This window comes from Copidosoma floridanum, unplaced genomic scaffold, assembly GCF_036245765.1.
Source record: "Copidosoma floridanum isolate Cflo_tuat_1 unplaced genomic scaffold, Cflo_Japanese_pri ptg000035l, whole genome shotgun sequence".
NCBI lineage: Eukaryota > Metazoa > Arthropoda > Insecta > Hymenoptera > Encyrtidae > Copidosoma > Copidosoma floridanum.
Genome location: NW_028321912.1, coordinates 744,974 through 771,643, shown reverse-complemented (window position 1 = coordinate 771,643; position 26,670 = coordinate 744,974). Strand labels below are relative to the sequence as shown.

The 26,670-nt window shown below is 37.4% G+C and overlaps 3 protein-coding genes and 1 pseudogene across 3 annotated transcripts; 2 read left to right on the top strand and 2 right to left on the bottom strand.

Moving 5' to 3' along the window:
• The first annotated feature begins 1,040 nt into the window (after positions 1-1,040).
• LOC106647418 (uncharacterized) lies at positions 1,041-3,011 on the top strand. Its single transcript, XM_014363822.2, has 3 exons — positions 1,041-1,092; positions 2,173-2,589; positions 2,779-3,011. Exons 1-3 carry the CDS (start codon positions 1,068-1,070, stop codon positions 3,009-3,011), a joined length of 675 nt encoding a protein of 224 aa, XP_014219308.2. The 5' UTR covers positions 1,041-1,067.
• Positions 3,012-5,233: 2,222 nt separating this feature from the next.
• On the bottom strand, positions 5,234-9,488 carry LOC106647417 (multicopper oxidase 3-like). Its single transcript, XM_089597747.1, has 9 exons — positions 9,419-9,488; positions 7,891-8,162; positions 7,601-7,811; positions 7,234-7,499; positions 6,889-7,012; positions 6,602-6,831; positions 6,194-6,380; positions 5,436-5,882; positions 5,234-5,352 (listed from the first exon to the last, which is right to left on the bottom strand). The coding sequence occupies exons 1-9, from the start codon at positions 9,486-9,488 to the stop codon at positions 5,234-5,236; spliced, it is 1,926 nt and encodes a 641-aa protein (XP_089453873.1).
• Positions 9,489-14,207: 4,719 nt separating this feature from the next.
• LOC149373175 (uncharacterized) lies at positions 14,208-17,976 on the top strand (annotated as a pseudogene).
• A 1,034-nt stretch (positions 17,977-19,010) lies between these two features.
• On the bottom strand, positions 19,011-26,203 carry LOC111643079 (uncharacterized). Its single transcript, XM_089597746.1, has 10 exons — positions 25,942-26,203; positions 24,181-25,867; positions 23,232-24,098; positions 22,970-23,142; positions 22,728-22,869; positions 20,844-20,895; positions 20,719-20,783; positions 19,360-20,643; positions 19,223-19,274; positions 19,011-19,158 (listed from the first exon to the last, which is right to left on the bottom strand). Exons 1-10 carry the CDS (start codon positions 26,191-26,193, stop codon positions 19,011-19,013), a joined length of 4,722 nt encoding a protein of 1,573 aa, XP_089453872.1. The 5' UTR covers positions 26,194-26,203.
• Positions 26,204-26,670: the final 467 nt, after the last annotated feature.

The following is a 26,670-nucleotide window of genomic DNA, read 5'->3' as shown; positions in this document are numbered from 1 at the left end:
TTATTTTATATGAAACTATACGTATGTCTGAGTTTTGTTTGAAACTTTTAAAGGTATATTTTTGCTGTGATTAAAAATGTCCTCTGTCTTCTAATTTTCATGAATTGCATATACTTAGCCAAAACTGTTTAAGGAGTCTTTGGGATTTTAAAAAGAAACATTAATGTTTTAACAGTAATTTACAAATTATTAAAACTAACTACAAATACCTTATAAAAATTGTTATAGAAAAAGAAAAAAAAATTTCTATTAAATGTTCTCTGATAAATAGTATCTCTAGCAATACATACAATAAACTCGATATCTCGACAGAAAAAAACGGTTTTTCAATTTTAAGAATTACAAAAATAGTACCTATATCTATTTTTGATTAAAAAAAAAAAGGCTACCTTAAAAGTGAAAGCTTATCAATTTGGTCCATTTTTTTCCACTTGATCCGTATTAAGTTTCTATAACATTTAATTTTGACCCCAGGAAAATGTTCCTTAAAAATTGCTCATAAGTAAAAATTTCTTACAATACAGGATAAAATTGAGTTATAAAGAAAAACTCACTTTTAAGTAACCTAAGCCTTATAAATATTTTACCAGAAAATATAAACAACCAAACTTCTTGATGAAGCAATCAAATTATTCATCCTACAGAAAACCAAATATAACAATTTTTGTTTGTACTTTTGTGCTATTGTAATATATATATATAATAGCAACAAAAATACATCCTCCAACCCAAGCCATCGCAGCGTGTCTCAAAATAAGCGCAAGTCGGTTGGTTGGATGAACCAGAGTAGGCAGTCATCGGCACAGCTAACCATCCGCTCCCAAGAAAATCGCTCCACCTCCCATTGGTGCGCTCCAAAGAAACCACACCCACGTCCGTCCGATCGGAGGACGCAGCATCTTAGAGACCAAAGAGCTGCCACTATGGCCCTAATAATACACTCGCGCTTTCTTCGGTCGTCAGGACGATTTGATACTCGAACGTCGCGCTTCGGTGTGCTTGGGCACTTGCTCTCTGCTGCTGAAGTTTACTTACTTCCTTTGTGGTTGTGCTGTGTTGGTTCGAAAATGATAAGCGACTGTCAGGCCGCTGGTGAGATTTGGTGTTTTTTAATACTTTTTTTTTTTTTTTCAACCGGTGCTATCAGTGCGACGGATAATATGTTACCTAAAGTGCAAGTTTTTTTCATGATACGTACGGTGGTGCAGAAAGTCGTTTGAAGTTGTACTTCAAATCGGACCTGATCCGCAAAATTACGGTTATTGGATATTTACGAGAGTTACAGAAAACAATAGGCACTGAATTGAATGACGCGGAATTTTTTCATAATTGTGTTTTTTTTTTAATTCGGTTTGAATGAGTGCGTGTGTGTGAAATTCGATGACGACTCCTTGGAGTCCTTGGATAATCTTACACGCGTGTGTGGGTGTGTTACTGTTTGAAAATAATGAAAAAACAGTGCATGGATCTGTAAACATCTTATAATGATCAAATGAGCATAAGCTTAGAAATATATTTTTGAAAAACTCGCTCATATAAAAAATTCCCGTTGCTAAAGTTCAAACATCTAAGACGAAGAAATATGTCGTCTGATATTTTTTTCTCTACAATGGAGATTTCTTAAAACTGATTTTGTGGGGTGTACTCACTTAAAATTAATCCGTAAGATTTTGCTGATCCACATTAGATATTTGCAAATTGAAATATTCGAAGTATTCGAAACTAGGCAATCATTGAAGAGTTACTTGGAATAACAGTGAGAATCTCAACTTTTTCGGTGAATTAGTAATTTATATAAGTAAAAATCTACTTGGTATCTGGATTGGAATAATTTTTACAACAGAATGCATATTTTTTTAAAGATGCTTTATTCTTTCTTACCATTTTTAGGCATCCATTAGGCCCAAAACCCTTAAAAACTTAAAAATGATCCTTTAACGTTTAAAAAAAAATTGTTTTATTCCGTAGCTCCGTATTATCAACTCGTATTTTAGACAACTTTTAAAAGTTTAATCATGTATACACTTCTTAACAGTCTTGCCATTAAAGGGTTGGGGTCGCAGGTGGAGAAAATTTTTCTACAATCGGATAGGACCTATTAGATTGAAACTAAAAAAATTTAAATCATAACTAAAATGAATCTTTATTCTTTCCCTCGCGTATATAAAACAGCAGCAGTCAGCAAAGATCATCGAAACATTTGCCCTTCGATGAGCATAGCCACCACAAACAACAGCAACGCTACAAGGAACCCAAAATGTGCCCGCTGTCGCAATCACGGCATCGTCTCCGGTCTCAAGGGCCACAAACGCGACTGTCCCTGGCGCGAGTGCCGCTGCGCCTGCTGTCTTCTCGTAGTCGAGCGCCAACGGGTCATGGCCGCCCAGGTGGCGCTGCGACGTCAACTCCAGGCACGAGAAAACTTAGAAGCCGCTAATGCCACGGCTACCCTGTCGACCTCGTCAACGAATCAAAGAGCTGTTGCGGCTTACGAGAGAAAATTGAGAAACTTTCAAAGGCACCGGCTGCAACTCACGAGGACGAGGATCAGCGTAACGCGGGATCTGCAGATCGTCGACGCGGTGCCGGGTAAGCTGACAATACAATGGTTTGAAAGGTCCTCGTAGAAATTCCATGTGGATTTACATTGATTACGTGTGGTATTCACAAAGAAATCGGCATAGATTTCCTCAAGGATCTTTCAAAATAATAGGCCTGTAAGGTGTGAAGTGTATAAAGTTTTTGCGTAAAATTAACGCGGGCTTTGGATTCTTTCAGTTATCGCGCAGGAACACGTTTACCAAATGCCGTCGGAACTAAACGGCAACGATCACTCGGTTGACTTGCAGAGACTGTGCTCCATCTATTCGCAGACGCCTCTACTATCGTACGTGCAGAGCATCACGCCGGTTGTTACCGGCAAGCCGGCCGGCGTTAGTTCGACGCCGGAAATCGATAAAAAGTCTAAGATATCGTTCAGTGTCGAGTCCATTATTGGGAGGAGTGAATGATAAAAGTAACTTTTTAAGCTCGAAACGCGATACCAAAGAAGAATCGTAAGTTGGATGGGAAACCGGTGGAATGAACTTTACGCGTGATTGTGATATAACACTGTTTGATGTATCTTATTCGGAAAACAGTTGAAGAAAAAACTTTTATAAATAGAACTTGTACATTTGATTGTTAATTGATTCTGCAAGACTAATTCATACGCAAACATGGAAATCATCGTGGGGGAGGGAAATGATAATCTAGAAACAATACAATTTAATTCCACTGTTTGCCTGTAAATATACTTAAAGAGTGCATGTAAAGTTTACTTAACTAAGACAGCGTGAATTTTTTGATAAGAAACTTTTTGTAAATTGGAGATTTTTGTTGCATCTGATCGGGAAATAATGTAATTTTACGTAAATCTTGATACGCGTGTTGCTTGTATATTTTATTATAAATTTATTATATTGTCAAAGCAATTCATCTGGAACAAATCGCTTCAGCATTTTGCGATAAAGTGTGTGTATTTATTAAATAATCTAGTTTATCGTAGAAATTATTTGTAGAGAAAGTTAACAGATCTTATGAAAAATTTACAATATCTTAGGACTGAAACGTGTACTAATGATTGATTTTAAAATTAAATAAAGACTTTTAAATAAAAATTGATCAAACTAATAAATTATTTACTTTCAAGTGAAGCAACTGAAGTTATACTAACGAGAAGGACTTTTCGCTTTCGAAAAACAAAATCTGATAAAACTTAAGAGTTATTAAACTCAAATATTTGGGTTTTTTCGTACGTATTCCTGCACAAACGAGGTTTTTCATTTGTAAACATAAAATCCTACCTTAAAAGATTTATTGTCACGTGACTGAAGCATTTTCATTCGTTTTGTGATTGGTTAGAATGTATCACTTGGTTTGTTTGGCGGGTTTTTATAAAAGTCAAATACATTAAATTGTAGAAATAAGTATGTTAAGAAGAGTTTACAGAATGGAAGTGATCTAAAGTGCTAATGTTTGATCTGTTTGTCACATTAATAGAAATAGTTAAGCAAAACACTCTTTTTGATCAAAGTTAATCATTTTATACACAGTTTCATTAACAAATTTGATAATACCTTATACTGCTTACGTGCCCTTATTAAAATAATGTAACAATTTGTTAATCTATTTGTTGTAGCGTTTAGAGTAAAAAGTTATAAAAATATCAAAGATATAGCTCGTAAAGATTCAGAAGAAGAGCGAAAAATTGCAAAGAAAATTGTATCCCTTTGAATTGTCATAAGCTTTCAGAAATCTGAGGTACAAGAATAATGGACTTGAGGTAGTTCTGTCGTCGGTACCTCGCTAGTCAAGTGCATAACTTTGCTCAAAAACGAGTAGGTAATTATAATAAAACTGTCAATATTTGAATATTTGTTAATAAAAAATTATGAAAAAATTAATTACTAAGCCTTATTGTATTTAGTTTCTTACAGTCAGCATCAAAATTAATAAATACATTCGTTTATCCCGAAAAACTTCAAACATACTAATGAAACTTTCATTTGAAAAAAGTACGTAATGAAGTTATACAAATTAGAAATTTCTATAGGCTGTGTTGTTTATTTACCTACAAAATACGTACATAAAGTTTGAAGTCTCATGCAGTATTCACCCGAAAAAGTTTAGCAAAAAATCGGTAAAAATTAACTTTTAAGTCTTGTCACGTTTTTCTAGACATATGAACGATACCTTAACTTCAAGTGTAAAAATAAATAAATATCGTATTGGAATGACAAGTAATGCTTATAAAAGTTATAATGTACATACATTACTATCGTTAAATAAAAATCGAGATAAAAATCTAAGATCGTTTTTGCCTTAACAGCAATGTCCCGTTACTTTTTCAGAACGTATTTGTCAGAAATAACGTGGAACAATCAAAGGGTGAGTTTTTGATCTTGAGACGATTATGTATCCTAATTAAATCTTACTATTTAGGAAACAATTTTCAGATGAAAGTTTCACTATTTCAAGGGGACATTTAATTTGAACTCGCGTTTTAGATCACACCAATAGGAAGGGATATTACCTCAAACTTATAATCCAAGTCAAGGTCACTTCAAGGTCACTAATTGAATGCCCCTTCCGAATATTGGCTCGAAAAATCCTGGTAAATTAAAAATGTAAATCCACGTATTTATTACGTATGTAGCGCTTAAATCGTAGTTTGCACGGAATAAAGACAATCTCAGCATCGAGGAAAATTCTTGGGCACTTTTGGAAAATTCTCGTGCTCGCCTATTTTGAAAATCAGGGCCATACCACTGCTTTGGTGCGTCTCGTAGTGGCAATGGAAGAACCAATAACCTAAAAAAAAGCGTACTTATATATCATCAAACTCGCACCTCTGACTTTTATCAAAAAAAAAAAAAAAGAAACGTGATACCAACCAGGATTGTTCGCCAAAAACCTAACGATGGTATACCCGCCGCTGGGAATGCCGACGGTGTCCTTGCAAGGAGCCCCGCTTAGTTTCCTCTGGATCGTACCGGCACGGTCCCGTTCCTTGACCTGCTCCAACGTGACAGTATCCCCCATCTTCTCCATCGCCACCACCCGAAAATGCGACCCGTGCAGATGCATCGGATGGGTTATGTTCAGCACCCCCTCGTCGATTATCACGACCTCGACAACGGAGCCCAGTTTCACTTGGAGCACGTGAATACACTCGCAGAACTTGAAGCGGCAGTCGTCACTCACAGTACTAGAGTTACAAAATGCCGATGACTTGTCATCGGACTGGGTTATTCGATCGTATTGAGTTTGCAGCGGGTGACTCGGTGTCTTTAGGGTGATGTGGTTCAGCTGAAAGGTACGCTTGCGGTGTTCTTTTCTTACTGCGTCAGGTACAAACGAAAAAACCCGTGACTTTACTCATCGTAACTGTTTATATATGTACATGCACACGGCCAAGGGTCGTGATATAGTTCTTCCCACGGATATGGTGCAAAAATAAGTGATGGTCAATGACTATCATTACAGTTCAGTGTTTCAATATGTACAACTCATGTCGTACTGGGGAAGAACAATGTGTATTAACGATCCTTGGTTCTACAACCAAGGGTCGTTAATTATTTTCCTGCATGACACATCGATTATGACAGCAATTTTGGAATATCAGCTGTATGATATTGGAGGTAAAAGGTACCTTGGTAGTAACCGTAAAGATCCGTGCGGTGGTGATACAAGTTGTCGATTTCGTAGAGATCGTACGTGATGTAGAACTTGTAGTCCGGGTCTCGCAGGACTGAATCATCGTCAGGCTCTGCGGAATAAAGAGTCGCAACGCTGTAGGCTCCAGGTGTTTCCGTGCCCACATCGAACGGGTTCAACTCCTAGGTACAAACAATATTTTCAATATTGTTCTGAAGGTGACGAAGACAAGTATTAAACCCCCTTCCACATAGTTTAATCCATAGTAGTTTTTCTAATACCATGTAGAGGTTTGAAAAAATTACCAAGTGTATTCGAAAAACCCCACGATAACAATTTTATGCGAAAGCACGTAATTGTTTTTTTTTTTAGTAGAGTGACGTATATTTTTTGGTTTGCATACTCGATTGTTGCTGATACCAGACGATTCAGCGCTTACTGTTGCACCTGGTGTGGGTTCATTCGTTAATTCGTGATCTGGGGCACCCTTGTAATGCAAGATGGCGACTTGGTAAGTTTGATATTTCAGGCACTCGACGGTACCAAGGAAGAACATCGCGTAGTTGTCAATTTCTTGGTTCGCTTCTATCACGAAGTCGTACCTTTCGCCGGGCAGCGAGCGAATCGTGTCGACTGTAGAGAAAACAAAAGGATGGACAAACGCCAAAAAACGTTGAATGAATACTGTACCTTCGACCGGCTGGATGTTCGAACCGTCAGTACTAATCACCAACATCGGGTGTCGGTCGATTGACAAAAGAATCGGGCAGTTGAGGGAACCCAGGTTTGCCAGACGAAATCTATACCGTTTTCCCTTAGCAGCAGAAAAAAAAATTGACAATGAATCTCGACATTACACCCAACAAAAATTGATTTTTTTTTATGCAACCCCCTGTTTGCTCATATCAACCACCTCTGAATTAAAACTCATAAACGGCCACAATAATTGCTGATAATCGACACAAGTTAGACTATTTCCATCAGTAACCAACAAAGTTTTTACATAAAAACTAAATTCTGTACACTGCGCCAAACCTGTTCGACTTCGAAAACGGCTCGTGGCAGCAGTTTTGACTTGTCAGAGCCATTAAAGCGCCCAAAACCATTGACGAGAATGGCGTGGGGAGCGGCAACGATGTTGTTCTGGTACTCGAGGATGTAGGAAGCGAGCCCAGAGCCACGTGCCCAGTCGTTGATGACGACCACGTGCTCGTCAACGTCGTACAGCCTACTCATTTTGTCCATCGATCTGGGCTCACGGACCACGAACCCACCAAGTAAGCCGTCGGCTCTCTGGTCACCTGAACATTCAAGCCAACGCATGTAGAGTTAGCCCTTAACAAAAAGAAAAGAAAAAAAAATCTCAATGTATCGACATTATAAATAAATTTGCACCACCGACCACTGTGCGAGTGCCAAATGAAGGTCCCGGCGTCGGGGACTCGAAAGTCATAGCGGAAAGTACGCCCCGGTAGGATCGGACACTGGCTGATGAACGGCACTCCATCCATAAACGGGGTACCCTTTTGAGTAACCCCGTGCCAGTGTATGGACGTTGTTTGCGACGACAGTCCATTCTCCACGTCCACAATTATCCTATCGCCCTGGCAAACCTAATGTGTATGGATTAACAAGGGATATAAACGCCAACTATAGAGAAATCTGTAACGGCAACATAGTAAAAAACCTTGCCTCGATCATGGGACCGGGTAGCAGCCGGTTGGCCAAAATGATGATCTTAACCTCGCCGTCGCCTGGTATGCAATGGGGTCTGAAGCAGTCGGTTTTATTGTAAGGACAGTCGTAGCAGGCCCTGTTCATCGTGACGTAGTTCTCGATGGTGAAACCGTAGCGACACGTGAGGTGTAACCCGGGAACGCAGTCGCGCCTGCACGGGTGCTTCGACCAGTCGATCATGTCGTTGATGTTTGCATCCGGTCCAGGTGGTTGTAGTTTCGACGAGGCTGTCGAGAGATGGAGGCACAGGAGTTATTTCGAATGCATTTATGAAATTTATGGGAATCGATCTCAGTGGCAATCAGCGATGCTCTGGACTGAACAGTGTGGGGCAAAATCCAAAAGAAGCTGGCTAATAGTCGAAAAGAATGCGTACTTTAATTTTGCTTTTTTATCTAGAAATAAATAACTTTTATCACTAGTTTTCATCTAACACATACTTTCGGAAAGTTTTTGTACTTACTAGAGTTTTTGATACTCCTTGGAGTTATGTCTACCATATTAGGTCCACCAATTTAAAAATCGTAATTTCTGATAATAGATTTGTAAATCAACGACCCCTTTAAATCGTCGTCTGAGAAATTTGAGATCATTCAAAAGACTTTTTGATTTTAGCCAGCTTTTTCGGATTTTGCCTCCATGTGCCAGGATTCAATTTCTGGTTTTTTTTTCTGGATTTTTGCAGGAAAAGAAACTTTTGATACAAAACTCGAATTTGCTTATCTTGCACGTGCAATGCGATAAAACATTAATAAATTGCATAAAAAATACTCAGCTAACTCAAACTTTGCTGTGAACAAATAAACTCAAGCAAAGAAATAAACAGTGAAGAAGCAGAAATAACTCGGGGAAAAATTTTAATTTCACAAAGTTTGCAGTGGCAGCGTTATTATTTTATTTAAACTCAAAAACATTTTTAATGTACATTTATTTCGCACATTCATAACACAATACTAAACCCTACAAAATTTGATAACAACTTCCCCACTTGTGTTGAATTAACTATTTTGTCGATGAAATCTCGACTTTACACTTTCTTTGACTACTCCGTTGATATGCATACGCATTTAATTAAAGATTTATTAACAGTGTTTAACCACAGCGAAAGAATTATTTTTTCTAAAAATTAGATGCACTATTTTTTGATAAAAACTTTTTAATTTTTTTTTTAACTGATCCCGAAATACATTATGCAGAAAACATTTTTGCAAAAATGTATTGCAATTTATTTTTAGGGAATATTAAGTTTATTTCAGAGCATTCACACATAATCGAATATTTTTCACTTTTGTTTTCTTTTAAAACATTATTTATGATTAGTTATGAAAAACAAATTGTAACATACATAACACATGATTTTTTTTAGAAAAAAATGTTATCAGAGAGTATTTACAAAAGTACTAATGTAAAAATTTTTACAGAATAGTGAATATTATTTATTGATTTTTTTTGTAACTCACGGGGTCTCTCGCAAATAATTTACCTGCATTGAGGGCGGTAATTGGAGCCCAAAAGTTGAGGAAAACGAGTAAAACGTGTTTGATTGACGCCATGTCGTTCGACGACTGCTTGAAGAATTGGTTTTTTTTTTTTTGTTTGTGTTTTTTGTAAGAGCGAAATGCTTATCACTGCGAGTTGTTGACATTTAGCTTGGGGTTCTGAGAGACACTTAGACCGCAGTGATTTATAATGAAGTTTCGAAACCTGCACTCGATGGCCAACAGATCTTTCTCGTAAAATTTGGATGCCATGCACTAGGCCATTGTAATTATTTTGAAATTTGCGGAAAATTGTGAAATTTGCAGCTTTTTTCAGCTTTTATGAAATTTTATTAAATAACTTAACATAATTAAAAATTCTTAATTTGGACGATGAAGGTGATTTCAGCAGAAATTTGTAAATACAAAGAGATGTATAGGTACAAATCTATAGATATTTGAATTCTGAAGCATCTACAGCTCTCTCTCTCTCTCTCAAACAGCATATAAATTAATTATAAAGTACCCAATCCTATTTCTGAGGATTTTGTGTCTTTTTCAAAAATGTCATGACGTCCATGTCAATTCGTTCCTTTCTATCTAAAAAAATCTATCTCGTGTAAAATATTATTTGTTAATGCAATTTTTTTGTATTTTTTCATTACGAAACTATTGTTTTGTTATTTGGAATGCCACTTGACCTAACGCCAATAGAGTATCCAATGCAATAAAAGCAATACTATCTATAGAGGAGAGAGAAAAAAAAGTATTCTATTTTGCAGTAGAGAGCCATTGAACAGTGTGCCCTGTTCACATGGGGCGTCAATACTTTTCTGCAATCCGTTTGAATGCGCGAGTGCGAGAGAGAGGGCGAATGATCCGTCATCTCTCTCGCACCCGTGCATTCAAATGGATTGCAGATTGCTATGCGGTTGCATTGGCTGCAATGGCACTACTTTTTCCTCCTCTCCTCTAGATAGTACTGCTTTTATTGCATTGCACACTCTATTGACGTTGCGTCTAAACGCACCCTAATAATCTTTGAAAAATGACACTGTACTGTACATAGAAATTAAAGTGAAATAATAATTTTGCATGAATGATATTAGCTAGGGAAAACAAAATTGAAAATTTACTTTCTTAATTTTCTTGACTCAAAAAGTTCCATTTTCGCCTTTGCACGCAAATGCGGTAAGAGCGAGAATGGTAAGTTAACAGTGCTTGCTGTAAAAGCATTATCTAATCGTTTGTCGAATTAGTAGTTTTTGTTTAGTAAAATAAAATCACATAGTACCTACTGTACTATTCGGACAATGAATGGATGAGTAAGAGAATAAACGAAACGGGCCGCACATTGCGATAATTGAGACCTTCTAAACAAAGCAGCAGCAATGCTATCAATGATATAAATTTAATCTTTTGCTCTTCTTACTTTACTTAGGTATTACAAGTCGTGTAAATTTACGAATCATCTGGTGTAATGTTTCTTTTTCTTTTGGAAAATCACTGTGTTCATTATTCGGTCGCATTTCTGTCTAATAACGCAGTTAAAGACGGTTATTACACATAGCGTTTTGTGTACAATCTTCCTGAAATTTCAACAAAATGTTCGTAATGATGTTAGAAAGTCACATATAAAATTTGAGATCGTTTCACAACACCGTTCTTTATAAATTGAATTTTGAAAAAACTTTTTAAAACGTAACCTTATGGAAACGGCACATAAAAATTGAATTCATGAGACAGCGGTTGGTAAAATTTGTCCAATTTTTTTTTCATAACATTTTTGCAATTAAATAAAAAAAAAAAAAAGAGCAGACACCTCTATGCAAGTATACAAATGCATACAAAACAATTGCCGGTGCTGCCGCATGCTCGCTCCCTCCCATAGTGCTCTCAAATGTGACTGGCAAACTTGCGGGAAATTCAAATTGGCTATATGGAGCAAGACGCAAAACCCCAGATAACTCGACAACATTTCCTACACCATAACTTGATAAATTAATCCTAAGCTATTTAACCCAATAACCCAACGCGCCTAAAAGCAGTATCACAAGCTTTATTAATTAATAAAATACATTAAACAATAACGCAAGCGCCAATCCCCGCACAACCCGGAGTGCTTACTAGCCGCTTTGTTTATTAATTAAATAAATAAAATAACACAAGCGCCAATCCCCACACAACCCGGGGCGCTTACTGGCCGCTTTGTTTATTAATTGAATAAATAAAATAACAAAAGCACTAATCACCAATCAACCCGGAGCACTTACTGGCCGCTTCGTTTATTTATTAAATAAATAAAAAAACACAAGCGCCAATCACCACACAACCCGGGGCGCTTCATGGCCGCTTTGTTTATTAATTGAATAAATAAAATAACACAAGCGCCAATCCCCACACAACCTGGGGCGCTTACTAGCCGCTTTGTTTATTAATTGAATAAATAAAATAACACAAGCACCAATCCCCACACAACCCGGAGCACTTACTGGCCGCTTTGATAATTAAAATGATAAATAAAATAACACAAGCACCAATCCCCACACAACCCGGAGCACTTACTGGCCGCTTTGTTTTTTAATTGAATAAATAAAATAACACAAGCGCCAATCCCCACACAACCCGGGGCGCTTACTGGCCGCTTTGTTTATTAATTGAATAAATAAAATAACACAAGCGCCAATCACCACACAACCCGGGGCGCTTCATGGCCGCTTTGTTTATTAATTGAATAAATAAAATAACACAAGCGCCAATCCCCACACAACCCGGGGCGCTTACTGGCCGCTTTGTTTATTAATTAAATAAATAAAATAACACAAGCACCAATCCCCACACAACCCGGAGCACTTACTGGCCGCTTTGATAATTAAAATGATAAATAAAATAACACAAGCGCCAATCCCCACACAACCCGGGGCGCTTACTGGCCGCTTTGTTTATTAATTAAATAAACAAAATAACACAAGCACCAATCCCCACACAACGCGGAGCACTTACTGGCCGCTTTGATAATTAAAATGATAAATAAAATAACACAAGCGCTAATCCCCACACAACTCGGAGCACTTACTGGCCGCTTTGTTTTTTAATTGAATAAATAAAATATTACAAGCGCCAATCACCACACAACCCGGGGCGCTCACTGGCCGCTTTGTTTATTATTTAAAAAAATAATTAACGCAAGTACCAATCCCCACACAACCCGGAGCACTTACTGGCCGCTTTGATAATTAAAATGATAAATAAAATAACACAAGCGCCAATCACCACACAACCCGGGGCGCTTCATGGCCGCTTTGTTTATTAATTGAATAAATAAAATAACACAAGCGCCAATCCCCACACAACCCGGGGCGCTTACTGGCCGCTTTGTTTATTAATTAAATAAATAAAATAACACAAGCACCAATCCCCACACAACGCGGAGCACTTACTGGCCGCTTTGATAATTAAAATGATAAATAAAATAACACAAGCGCTAATCCCCACACAACTCGGAGCACTTACTGGCCGCTTTGTTTTTTAATTGAATAAATAAAATATTACAAGCGCCAATCACCACACAACCCGGGGCGCTCACTGGCCGCTTTGTTTATTATTTAAAAAAATAATTAACGCAAGTACCAATCCCCACACAACCCGGAGCACTTACTGGCCGCTTTGATAATTAAAATGATAAATAAAATAACACAAGCGCCAATCCCCACACAACCCGGGGCGCTTACTGGCCGCTTTGTTTATTAATTGAACAAATAAAATAACACAAGCGCCAATCACCACACAACCCGGGGCGCTTACTGGCCGCTTTGATAATTAATTGAATAAATAAAATAACACAAGCGCCAATCACCACACAACCCGGGGCGCTTACTGGCCGCTTTGTTTATTCATTGAATAAATAAAATAACACAAGCGCCAATCCCCACACAACCCGGGGCGCTTACTGGCCGCTTTGTTTATTAATTGAATAAATAAAATAACACAAGCGCCAATCCCCACACAACCCGGGGCGCTTCGTGGCCGCTTTGTTTATTAATTGAATAAATAAAATAACACAAGCGCCAATCCCCACACAACCCGGAGCACTTACTGGCCGCTTTGATAATTAAAATGATAAATAAAATAACACAAGCGCTAATCCCCACACAACTCGGAGCACTTACTGGCTGCTTTGTTTTTTAATTGAATAAATAAAATAACACAAGCGCCAATCACCACACAACCTGGGGCGCTTACTGGCCGCTTTGTTTATTAATTGAATAAATAAAATAACACAAGCGCCAATCCCCGCAAAACCCGGGGCGCTTACTGGCCATGGATTCCATCGGTGTACTCACATGTGCATATATATATATATACACACATCGCTTTTAACTTAAACGTTATAGCCATGGGATTATATAGTGACTTGCTTTTGACGATTTCAGAGTCAGTTCGCCTCGCGGTCCAGCCAAGCGCGGATCGTTTAACCGTCGCGTATACTCTTTTATACGTACTCTCCGCTCTTCGATCGTTACATCTGTGTATACACTTACCTTGCCGATTTTTCATTCAAATCAGTCGTCGGCTTCAAGTGAGCTTCCGAACCTTTTTTTTTCCTGGGTACATACTTGATCAATCTTGTTTGCCTCGTGGAAAACGATAATTCGCTTTTTCCATTGCGAGCCTTCAAAATATAAATTATTGATCTCTCAATTTTCAAAACCGATATTTTAAACCGATATTTTAAACCGATAAACGATACAACTTTCTTTTCTCTGCTTTTTGAAAAGGTCTACAGCTAACAAAATGAAGCCAATGCAGACTACAGTTCTGCTGGTCGCGCTGTGTGCCACTTCGGCGGTGGCGATGCTGCCCATGGGCAAGCAACGTATTTTACGGCTCGAAGGTACTCAGTGGAGGTAAGTGCCCTTGTTGTTGTTTTTACTTTCCCCAACACTATACATTCAACTATTGAGTAAATAAGGAAATTAATTTTTTTTCACGAAAATTCAGCTATTGAAACTCGTGCGATTGAAATCTTCGCTCAAACGATAATTGATATAGATCGGTTAAATAATTACTTATTTTTCGCGGTTATTATTTTTGATGTTCTGTTGATGCGCAAAAGACCTAACCAATCGGGTGCTCGAGGTAATTGTCCATCATTTTAATTATTACGCAATAATAGGTGTGCACTGTATATATAAGCAAGTGGAGCGAAGAATTTTTATGATACCCCTTATTCAATCGCGTACTTGGCAGAGTAAGTCTCAAAGTTACAGGAAACGATTATTCGCCGCGTATGCGAACGAAGACTGGAGGTTTTTCTTACACGTAGCAATTCAGAAACACTAGTAGGAGAAGCTTTAAATCGATTTTATCATTATACCTTGTGTTTTTCCGGCAACTCTGAATTTTATTTTATTTTATTTTTCACATCTGTTCATTGGAACAGTCGTTAAAAAATTTTCTTTGATGTATACTATAGCATTAACTGATAAAATAAAAACAATCTTACGAGTAAAGTGTATCCCTATACGCGTAAAAGAGCGAAGATAATATTTAAAGATCGAAAATAAAAAGAAAAAACCCGCAAGCCGATATTTGTATAAATATATGGGCCTCTGACGTATCATCATTCTATGGCGAAAGTCAACTGGTTTCAAACTATACTTGTGTATACCCATACAAGGTTCATTTTTTGCACGTGGAGGTATACATTTATTACAGGTTTTTACTCGATGACTTATATTTATTTATGAAGTGCACCTTTGTTATACCTCCGATTTATTTATCAACCTTGAATCGATGAGAAACAATTTTCCAAGACTTGGGACACACTAAGTATTTCGTTGCGCTAATCCCGGAAAAAGGGGAATTTGTTTTCGAGAATCATAGAAATAGTTTAAAATCTCTTGGCCGGTTATAAGGAAAAAATATTTTTCTCTTAAAATAAATTTAAAAAATTGTTGCTATTTTAAAATTAGAAAATGCGTTAATTACGCAGAAGTGGTGCTCCACCCCAATTTGGATCTTTAAATTTTTTTATGGTTTCGAGCCATTTTCTAATAATCATAAGGTGGGGAAAGACGTTTCTTACCATTTTTTACCATTTTTACGAAAGTGAAATTTTTTTCTGTAATTGAAGCGAAATATGTCGTGGGTTGGGAACAAAAATTGCAAAGAAAAAAAAAATGAACATACATATTTTTCAACAAACACACAGCAACCAGTTGTGATAGCCACACATGCGGCCAGAACGCCAGGTGTACGATGAGCGAGGGCCGGCCGGTTTGTTCGTGCTTGAATCTGTACGATGGCGATCCTCTTACGAGGTGCGAGCGTGTCGAATGCATCAGTAAGTATTTATTATTATTATAATCATTATCATCATCATCAGCCACAATGTCAGTTTTTACGTTTCGTATACCTGCAACATACTTAATTGGCAATGCCTAATCTATCATCGAGCACTTACGTCACCATAAAAAGGTGTGCGCGTGTATATATATTTACGGAAATATAGTACATACAAGTGGAGTATCAAGCTCACTTGTATATACCATAATTGCATGGCAAACGATTATATTATTACGCGTGGCGAACGCGCAAGGTCACGTAGCCCCTTTTTTGGTTCCTCATCGAGCCTTATTTCGTAATCTTTTCATCACACATTTCTGGATCGCGTTATTGACTAGTTCTCACAATTTATTTTATTTTTTTTACCTTCTTCTATTACGATTCGAACAACTACTATACCGATTAACTCGTTTCTTTTCTGAAAATAAAATAAATGCGAGTTAAAAAGAAAAATAGTGCAATTCAATAAAAGGTGTGCATGGTCACTTTGATCAACAATCATTAACCGAGCGCGTATATGTTTTTTAAATTACCAATACTAAAATATAATTTTAAAATTTTTAACGGGAATCAATGGGGATGAAAAATCCTGCAAATAAAAGAAATAATATATCTGTTTTGTCCCCGAAATTGCAGTAAACGAGGATTGCATTGGAAGCCGCACCTGCAGCGGGAACCGATGCATCGATCCGTGTACCTACGCCTGCGGCACAAACGCGCTCTGCCAGACGGTCAACCACATACTGGTGTGCAACTGTCCTCCAGGTCACACGGGAAATCCTCTGCACAATTGCATCTACGACCCTGGCAAGTACATTTTTTCTTTTTTTTTTTTTCTTTTTTTCTCAATGTTATGAACAACTACATACATTTACTCCCTGGCGTAAAAGTGAATTTCATGATGATATCCCAAACAGAGGCGCCGTGCAAGAGCCCAAATCCTTGTGGGGCCAACACCAAGTGCGAAGTCAAGAACGGCGTGGCGGTGTGCTCTTGTTTGTCGGGATACCGAGGGCGTCCTCTCGAGGGCTGCCGTCACGAGTGCGAGTCCGACTTTGACTGTCCCCAGCACCAGCACTGCTCGAAGGACTTTCGCTACGAGAGCCCGTGCGCCTCCGTAAGCGCCGAGAGCGCCGAGTGCAACGTCATCAACCACCGAGCCAACTGCGCCTGTCCCAAGGTCATCATCATCATACACATCTTTTAAACCACATATACATTACATACGTAAAATACATAACCATTGAAATTTTTTTTCTCATTCTTGCAGAATTGGCTGGGTAACCCGCTCATATCCTGCCAGCCCGAGTGCACCCAGCACTCCGACTGTCCTGCCGGCAAGCCTGTCTGCCTCTATCAGAAATGCGTCGATCCTTGCGAGGGCACCTGCGGCACCAACGCCAATTGCGAGCTCCGCGACGTAACGCCCGTCTGCAGTTGTCCCAAGGACAAAACTGGCGACCCCTTCGTTTTCTGTCGGCCCTTCACCGATGGTATAATATATACATACATACGTGTATTAAATTAATATTAGCGCGTACATTATGCAAAATGCCCCCGATAACAACAATAACTCTTTGGGGCTACAATGTTCATTGACTTGCAGAGGACCTGTGCAGCGGGAATCCGTGCGGTGCCAACGCCGAGTGCCGACCGGGCCATGACAACACGGGTAAGAAGCGCCCGGTGTGCAGGTGTCCCCACGGCTATGTTGGAAACGCGCTAATCAGGTACACGCGTGTATATATATTGCATTGTATGCAATTTGATCTGATTTAAGTGATGTATGACATATTATGTTATCAGTTGTAAGAGGGGCGAGTGCTTGTCCAACAACGAGTGCCCGGACAATCAGGCGTGCATCAACTTTGCCTGTCAGAACCCGTGCACGGGCCGTGAGTGCGGTTTAAATGCCAATTGTACACCTAGAAGACACATTGCAGTGTGCCAGTAAGTATTATTAATCATACTAAAAGAAATACACGCCAAGTATCAAGGAGGTATAAAAAAAATACATTAAGAGTGATAAAATTTATGTAAATTATTCAATACGTGGGTATCGATGAATCGATAAAACAAAAAATTATTACTTACTTTTCAGGTGCGCCGAGGGTTACCGAGGGGACGCACTCTTCTCCTGCAATCCCATCGAGGGTGGCCGTGCAGCCAACTACTACGGTCGCTACGCGCGCTACTGATTCTTATTTTTATTCCGAGCAACTGTTTTTTTTTTTTTTTTTTTTTTTTTTTTTTTTTTTTTTTTTTTTTTTTTTTTTTTTTTATTTGGATATTAGGGTAGTTCCCACTATCTACTTATGTTGTACATAAATAACGTGTTCGATCCCTCCCTGTTTTCCACCTGTTGCAGTATTTTTAAGTTATTTCTCTCAGCTTATGGAGGTAATTGACCTTTTTTTTGTATACAACCGCTTTTATAACTATTCTCATTGTTTGATATATACATATACACACGTATGTATTGAGCGTTTTACATTTGTGCCATTCTAGTCGAAAAGTCGAATCGACGATTAAACGTTATTTATTTTGCACGCCAACTGATATGTATAACGAATTTGCCTAATTTATCACATAAATTGTAGATGAAAAATAAAACGATAAGTACGAGAAATTTTAATACAATAGCTATTGTTTTATTTTCTTGTGACTGTCTATTTATATTACATGGGATGACTATTTCGGATTTCATAGACTTCATGTTCAAAAAAACAACGAAAGAGACAAAAGAATCTGTAGCATATGCCTTTTTTGATAAAATTGTATGGTAAATTTCTACATGAACTAATTGATAAGATCTGAAATGCTGACGTTATTTTTATTTTCTTATACCGAATTTGAAAAGTAGCGTTCAAGGGATGCTTAATTCCAATAATACTAAATATCGTATTTTGTGGCCTGAAAAAAGTAAAGTACTGGTATTATCAGTGGCTTTGAATGTTGAGTGTCAAAAAAATTTATTTAACATGTGATGACAATTGATTGATATGTATTAAATTCCATGATTTTAACATGTTTTGTTTGCTTGATATGATCTATGAGGTATGTATGAAAGGGAATTTAGGACTTGCTTAAAAATTACTAGACTCAAACCTTTATAAAACTATGATGATGTATTAATCAATTATTTACAAAAGTATATTACAATCTGCTTTCTCGTTTGGAAAAAAATAAAAAAAAAACGAAAAACGACAAAATATCAACAGATTAAATGAAAAACATTTAATTGACACATCATTGTTCTTTGTTTTTGGCTTTTTTAGGCATTATAAAACAGCTTCGCGGTTGAATTTTGGCCCAAAGTTTTTTTACATTGCCAGTATCAACTACCTCCAAGATACTCGTTGTTTCAACCCCATCGATGCGAATGGGCGTTAGAAATCTGTAAAATTCATATGAATTTTACACATCGAACGTTCTTTTTTTTTTTACTTGAAGGAACTTACTTCTGTAATCCAATCGGATGTGCAAATTTGAAAGTGGTCGTTTGACAAACATCTGAAAATAAAAGTTTCATTTTCTCAAAATTCGATTCTTATTCACTTTGAATGTTGCGGTAAATATATCTTTTTTGATCACAAACCTTCAGAGATAACCGGAACATCTTCAACTGTTTCGGGTAACGAAAATACATAGTCTTTACTTTCAGTATGCTCGAGTTGATCACGTACTTTCTTAGCTTCATTACCAGTAACAGAAAAAGCATATTTTCTCTTTCTTGTTTGTTTCATGGATATTGGCTCTTCGGGGATGACTTCCTTGATGATCGTTTTAGTGAGTAAACTGCGTATTACACGCCTACCTTCAGGCACACTCACGATTGAATCGACGCTAGTCGCTCTGCGACCTCGACCTGTCGTATTCCTTTTTTCCGCTTTACTCTTTGACTTTCCAGTTCTTGTGTCAATTAAAATTTTTTTGATGTCTCCCGGTTCTGACTGGACAGAGCACTTACGCCTGCGAATTGTGGGCTCTGAACTGGAAGGTCTCGTAGTCTGAATTGCTCGTATAATTTCTGCCCTGGCTGGTGGGTTACTCAAATTGATGATATTGTTACTGGTTTCCTTTGCCAGTGACGAGGCTCGCGTCTTCTTCAAACATCGTTTATTATCTTCTTTCGCTGTGGGTGTAGCCTGATCATTTTCCTGGACTACCGCACCTGCTCTTTTTTTTCTAGTGGTGGTTGATTGTTGTTCATTTTTCGATACGGTCCTGGCTCTGGTTGGTCTTATTTTTGACAATCCTTTTTTATCATTGTCTACGGACTCAGCTATTCTACTTCGAGTGTGAGACATTGGCAGATCATCGTTGGCAGGTACCGATTCGGTAGATGTGATTTGTTCGTCATCCTTGGATATCCATCCGGCCTTTGAGCGTTTATCAGCAACTATCGAAGTATTTTTTTTAAATTTAGATGCTCTCGACGACCGCACTGTAGATACTTGTTGTTCTTCAGCCATTTCGTCAGTTTTCAAATCAACATTTTCTTTAGCAACAGATGCAGCTCTAGTTTTCCTTGTGGGTTTCACTGTAGGGGCTACATCCTTGGTAGAAGATCCAGCTCTCCTCGTGCGTATTGTTGTAGTTGATTTTGATGACTCTGATAATTTAATTACTTTTTTGGGTCGTCCTCGAGTTCGTTTTGTAAGAGTGGATTTGCTAAAATACTCTTCCTTACAATCATCCGTCGGCTCCATAAGTGGGTTGTTTGGTAAAGTCAACATGTTGCTATCTTCCTCAGGTTCTTCAACATCAGACGATGATGAGACTTTTTCGATGAATATGTTTGGAACATCGGATGTTTTTTTTACATGTTCCGATATTTTTTCCATTTCCTCTGGCAATGACGTACTTTGGTTTATTCGGTCTGTAAATATTGAAGGCATTATAAAATAGGTTTGAGGTTGCCGTGAAGTTGTTCCCACGGGGTTTTCTACATTACCAGTATGATCTAGTTCCAAGACACTCATTATCTCATCCCCATCGAAGCGAATTGGCGTTAGAAATCTGAAAAATTCATACAAATTTAATACATTGAAATTTTTTTTTTTACTTGAAGGAACTTACTTCTGTAATCCAGTTGGATGTGCAAATTTGAAAGTGGTCGTTTGACAAACATCTGAAAATAAAATTTGCGTTCATTCTCTCAAAATTCGATTTTTAGTTACTTAAGCTAGTTGTTTCCTAAATCAAAAGTATTTAAAAAGGTACGAAATTTTCAGCAAAACTAATCTAAGCGTCGAGAAATATGTATAAAAAATTTGAGACCGATTAACCACGTCGTTATTATAATATCCTCGTCAAAAAATCACTCTTTTAATATTAGAGCAATGGTACAAACACTACATAGTCTCATTATTTAAAAAATTGTAACTTACCACCTATTTATAAATAATTGAAAAACTACTGAAAACTATCTTAGGCAGTAAAGAAACACATACATTTTTTTGAGATTTTTTTACAACATAGTTTTAAAGTAATAGTAATCAAAATAGTGCTCTTCGTTTGATTTTGGAAGATACACTGTAAAAAAAGTCTTGTGTGTATGTACCACATTGTTCATAAAATTACAGTCGTAATAGTCAAAATACCAACTAAAGAGTAGTAGATACCAACCATTGCAATTGTACTACGTTGTACGTAGGTCTTTTTATTCCCAACGCCCGTCATAGTAACTTTACTAAGTTCATCATAATAAATTTACTACTTGTATTGTTCAGTTTTATAAATCTCGTAGTAACATTACCATGTTGACTGTAAAGTTTATGTAGGATTTTATATTTACGAAACGATTATTTACAACTTCAATACAGAAAATAAACATGCATAAATTGTTTCTTTATATTCGTCTTAAACTTCATTAATAGAAATAACAGTCGTGTTCACACTATTTGTTGTTTGACTATTAAGTATCTTGCAAAAGTAAAATACTCCATCATGGCAGGCATTATAATTACTGTAGTAAATTTACTATTCTTATTGTAAATATATCAAGTCCAGAGTAGGTCTTTTTATTTTCAATGTCCGTCGCAGTATTTATAATATTGATAGTTTTTACAGTAAAACCAAGAGTATCACGTAAGGAGCAACACTACATTGTCACATGAGCACAAGTTACAAATAGGTAGATGCATATGTTTATGTACCTACGTACGGAGAGGTATTCACATTTCTCTCTGATATTTTAAATTCGTCATGTTAACCCATAAGTGCCGCATTTAGCATATCTTAGTAAAACTAAAACCTGACACTATTTTGAAGTTTAGAATTAAGTGGTGCCAGGGAAATCGTAATCACAATCGTGCCAAGCAGACGACATGCAGAAAATAAACAATCAGTAAATTTACACCGAAGAAGCAATATTTTTATTGCAGTGTACCGAATACCGAATTGCTCGTATACATGTTTCACATTATGTTTAGCTTTTTTCCCCCATTTTGGTGCTATGTCAGTGGAAATTGCATTATCAATCGATAACTTCTCGTGCCTATGTTGGTAAAGATGTCATAAGAAATTTTTCTTATTGTTTGCTTTCATTTTAATAACCTCTAAATGTACTTTGTTGAATATACAAGTTCACCTATTACATATACTTACACTTGCTCAGCCTTACAACTACATGTACAATCCAATCGTTTATCATTTTTCCTCTGAGTTATGGCGATATCAAGTTCATAGGGGGTAACGAACAAGCCTCCCATATCAATAAAACCAATTAAATAAGTCATGTGTATTATTTTACCGAGCTACATTTAAACTGATACCTGTCATGTTTTAGATCTACCAAAAATGCGCTAGATGCGCCATTTGTGGGTTAACATAACGAAAACAAATACGGGATGATAGTTTAACATAACCTTATTATTGTATATTTATACATACGATTAACCTATACATTGGGAAACAACTACCTTAAATGTTACGGTAAATATGTCTTTTTTGATCACAAACCTTCAGAGATAACCGGAACATCTTCAACTGTTTCGGGTAACGAAAATCCATAGTCTTTACTTTCAGTATGCTCGAGTTGATCATGTACTTTCTTAGCTACCAAATGTTTTTTTGGGGTATCTGCTTCATCGTTCACATTATCCTTTAATTAATTTATAAGTTAATTTATTAAATCATTTTATATACATATGCGGCCTTATAAATCCTTTTACATATTTTTTGACCTTATACATTTAGCTCACCTCAGTAAAATCGTAACTAGGCGCACGAGACTTGCACTGAATTCTGAGGATTGATTGCGGCGTTTGAGTATCCAAGTTGTTTATTTTTTCATTCTCTTTCCGTTGCACAAGTGGTGTGCTACATATTTTAGTCATGCTAAGCCTACAGTCAGATGATCCCGATTGATCCAAATCTAAAACAAGCAATTGAACGAATACATTAAAATTGTAATAAAACGAGGTTCACAAATATATATATATATATGTAGATAAAGTATACAACCATTCCATGTTGAGTCCCTGGATTGGTTGTTAAGTTTTCGCCGCTTTTTGACTATTTCATCATCAGGCTCAATTACCATTTTTAAAGCCGTCTTTCTCGTGAAGATCTTCCGTTTTGGGTATACAACATAATGTGCATCACTCTTGTTATTTATTTGAGTAACAAATTTTGGTTGAGCATTTATTGTTGCGCATGGCGCAGTTAAAAAAGGCGTATAATTTAATGGTCCAAGCCCATCTCGATCGGGCTTGCGACACGTCTCAAGTGTCTTTTCTACTGCCAAGTTGTAAACATCACCATCAATGTCCCAAGATTGAGACATTGGTTTATGGTAAAATCTACGTGACTCATTGTTGTTACTTATAATGGGATATGGTGAAAATCGTCGTCCCTTGGCCGATTTCGAGGTATTTTTTCTCCAGCTGTTTGCAAAACGTTTTGAGATTTCGGGTACGTTTTTGTGAACCAAATTTAGTAAATTCCAAGCGGTTGAGTTAAAGTTTATTTCCTCATCAATTGATTGATGTGGGTTAAAGTTTTTTTTTACAGAAAAAATGTGGCTGGCTTCTACGTGGCGGTTCGTCAGCAAGTAGTGGATCAATCTAGTTTTGTCATTATAATTTTCTTTGAGATAATTGTCAAAGGCTTTCTCTTCTTCCGGGTTTAAGGAAAGTTGCAAAATTTTTCTGAGCTTTCCATGTTTTTCACATGAGCGGAAGAAACTCGTGAGTAACGGTCCGCAATCCGATGGCGGTCGTGCATGGAATGCTAACAGTAGATGACCCTGTTCCACCGCCAGATCGATCATTATGCGCCGATGATCGGACGATATCACTGGTGGTTTAATAATGAGCAGATAATTTAGAGCTGTTAAAAAAGAAATGATGAAAAAAAATTTATTGACAGCTTGCGAATGTATGTTACATATTTTTAAAATTTGAAAACGTACCTAATTTGTGTTGATTGTTTTTTAAAAGTGAATTTATAGCGAGTTCATGCTGCCAGTCTTCGATGTCATTGCTGGAAACAATTTGGCTTGTCATGATGTTGAAAAAGCCATCGTAATCCTCGTGATCGAGAAGCCAAAAAGCTCGGATGAGTTTAATAATACTAGGACTCAACTTAAAAGCTGCGGGATACTTCATAAGTTGATCGACTGCTGAATTTGAGTCTTTGAGAATCATGCACAGGTCCATGAGCAAGTAGAAGATGATGCAGTGTTTAGTGTACGTTTCAGATAATTGACCATCTTTATCCTCCTCTTCGTCACTTTTTTCTTCGCAATAGCAGTCAGTTAAAAAACTCCTAAGCAAAGATTGCAGCGATGGAGGAGGATAAAGACCATCTTGACTAGGACACTCACTGTCTGACTCTTCTTTCCATTGCACTTTGAGTGGTGAACAATTTCTGGCAATCAATTGATCAATGAATAAAACATCATTTTCCTTATTGTCCTTCATACAAGCGTCTCGTCTTTTTTTCTTGTAAGACTCTACAAGCTTATTTCTTGGATACTGAATTTTCGTAAGCGCTGAAATTTGCACGTCATCGCTTTTGTCGATGTTTTGCATTTCCGGCAACAGACCGACATCATAAAACCACAACACAACTTGAAAATAGGCTGCTATTTTTTTAAGGGCCCTTTTATGTTTAGTTAAATCGATTTCAGTATTGGGTAATTTTGATATAACGGTCTTTAAACATTCGAGTTGCTGAACACAGTTATGTAACGTTTTCAACTCAGACTCGTCCATATTGACACCCGACTGATCAAACAACGGCTTGCACAAACGATCGGCCATCAACTTGATTTCAGATCCACGTTGGATACTCCACCTCAGAAACTTTAAGTATAGATACTCTGTACTGCCATCTGACCACTCTATGGCACAGCGCAGTAAGAAATTGGCACACCGTTGATCTAGGCATAACGACAGCAGCATTTCTCGAGCTACTTTTTGTTCTACTTTTACACTATAATCTGGGATGACATAATCAAAAGGTATAAGGCCTGCAAGGAGACACCTGCGGTAGATTTCATTAGGCATGATTAGTACAATGGGTCCAGCTGTGGTGATCTCTCGTAGTAGCTCTGACTGCACCCCTCGGGTGAGCCAGAACACTAAATTTTTCTCCGATAAATCGATCCACTCCAAACTCAAAGAATTGGGGCAAAAAAGTTCCTCTGGGGAGTGTGGAACTTTTTTTGCAAACTCTTGCAACGTCTTAAGCTTGTGCGAACAACATAGTATTTCGTCTCGTGAATGGTTCTCTTGTCGTGCTTTGTAACAAGCCAAAATATTGTTAGGGTTTCGGCATCCAGCAACTGTAGATGGCATTTGTTCTTCGTACCATCGATTCAAATCAAAAAGTAGGGATCTCTTTCGAGTCCCGATGAGTAATAGAGACTCCTCGCCTCGGCGGGACCGTAAATCCGACGCGTCGCGATTGACTCGTTCAATTATAACGAGACTGTGGACTTTTTCGTTTTTTTCTAATTCGATCTCAAATTTCAGACTTGGGTCTGGCTTCAAATTAAAATATAAAGTGGGGTTTGCACCAAATTCATCGTTTATCTTGTTTTTAAACACTAACATATACATGCGTAGCACTGTTACTGAATCTGGTGTACTACCCTAAAAACATGTATTTTAAAATTGATTTGTGAATATCGAGTTACATAATTGAAGGAGAAAAAAAAGATGTTTACCTGATAAGCGGCCCACAAAAAACAAAAGGGCTTGGGGTCGTCGGTGGGTTCAAGAAGTACTGCATGAGTGATAAATGCGTACTTATCCAAAATTGGACTCACCCATGTGAGAAATCCATTAAACTCCCAGATCATAATACGACCTAAGCAACCACTGATCAAACAGCCAATTTTGGAAGAGCACTGCAAGACAGTGCATAGTTTTTCGTTGGACAGTGCAGTAGCCTCAAATTCTTTTCTATTGAACTTCATATAATGTTCAGTTTCTAAAATCACAACATTTCATTTTGTCAATCACCAATACAGTTATGTGCGAGAAAAATAGTTACAAATTTACCTTTACTTATCAAATTGTATGCTGAAAAGAATAATTCTACTTCATTACTTGTTGAAGGTTCTAGCTCATTACTTTCTGAAGGTTCTACTTCATTACTTTTTGGAGGTTGTACTGCAGGTGAAGAATTAACAAATTCTAAACAGGCTACAATAGGCTTATCACTGTAAGATGACTTAGACCATGAATCTCTATTAAGATCAACTATCAAGTGCTGGAAGTTTCTGAGTGATACAAAGATTAATCCACTATTTTCTGGTAAAACTAAGTCTCGATTTTCTTCATTAAAATTTTCCCAGTCGGCCCCACCGTACATCACACACGCCTGTTCAACACCAGCTGGTACCTTTAAAAATAATTAGTATCTCATTAAAGCTAAAACCATCTACTATGAG

Excerpts from the sequence above, each read along its gene's own strand:
- LOC111643079 (XM_089597746.1), bottom strand. The coding sequence starts at position 26,193 with ATGAAGTTCAATAGAAAAGAATTTGAGGCTACTGCACTGTCCAACGAA. Across the intron at positions 19,275-19,359 it reads TGTTCCGGTTATCTCTGAAG|ATGTTTGTCAAACGACCACT; the intron begins GTTTGTGATCAA and ends TTTTATTTTCAG. Across the intron at positions 19,159-19,222 it reads CATCCGATTGGATTACAGAA|ATTTCTAACGCCCATTCGCA; the intron begins GTAAGTTCCTTC and ends TGAATTTTACAG.
- LOC106647418 (XM_014363822.2), top strand. The coding sequence starts at position 1,068 with ATGATAAGCGACTGTCAGGCCGCTG. Across the intron at positions 1,093-2,172 it reads AAGCGACTGTCAGGCCGCTG|CAGCAGTCAGCAAAGATCAT; the intron begins GTGAGATTTGGT and ends TATATAAAACAG. Across the intron at positions 2,590-2,778 it reads GATCGTCGACGCGGTGCCGG|TTATCGCGCAGGAACACGTT; the intron begins GTAAGCTGACAA and ends GGATTCTTTCAG.
- LOC106647417 (XM_089597747.1), bottom strand. The coding sequence starts at position 9,488 with ATGGCGTCAATCAAACACGTTTTACTCGTTTTCCTCAACTTTTGGGCT. Across the intron at positions 7,500-7,600 it reads CATTTGGCACTCGCACAGTG|GTGACCAGAGAGCCGACGGC; the intron begins GTCGGTGGTGCA and ends TTGAATGTTCAG. Across the intron at positions 6,832-6,888 it reads GAACATCCAGCCGGTCGAAG|TCGACACGATTCGCTCGCTG; the intron begins GTACAGTATTCA and ends TTTTCTCTACAG.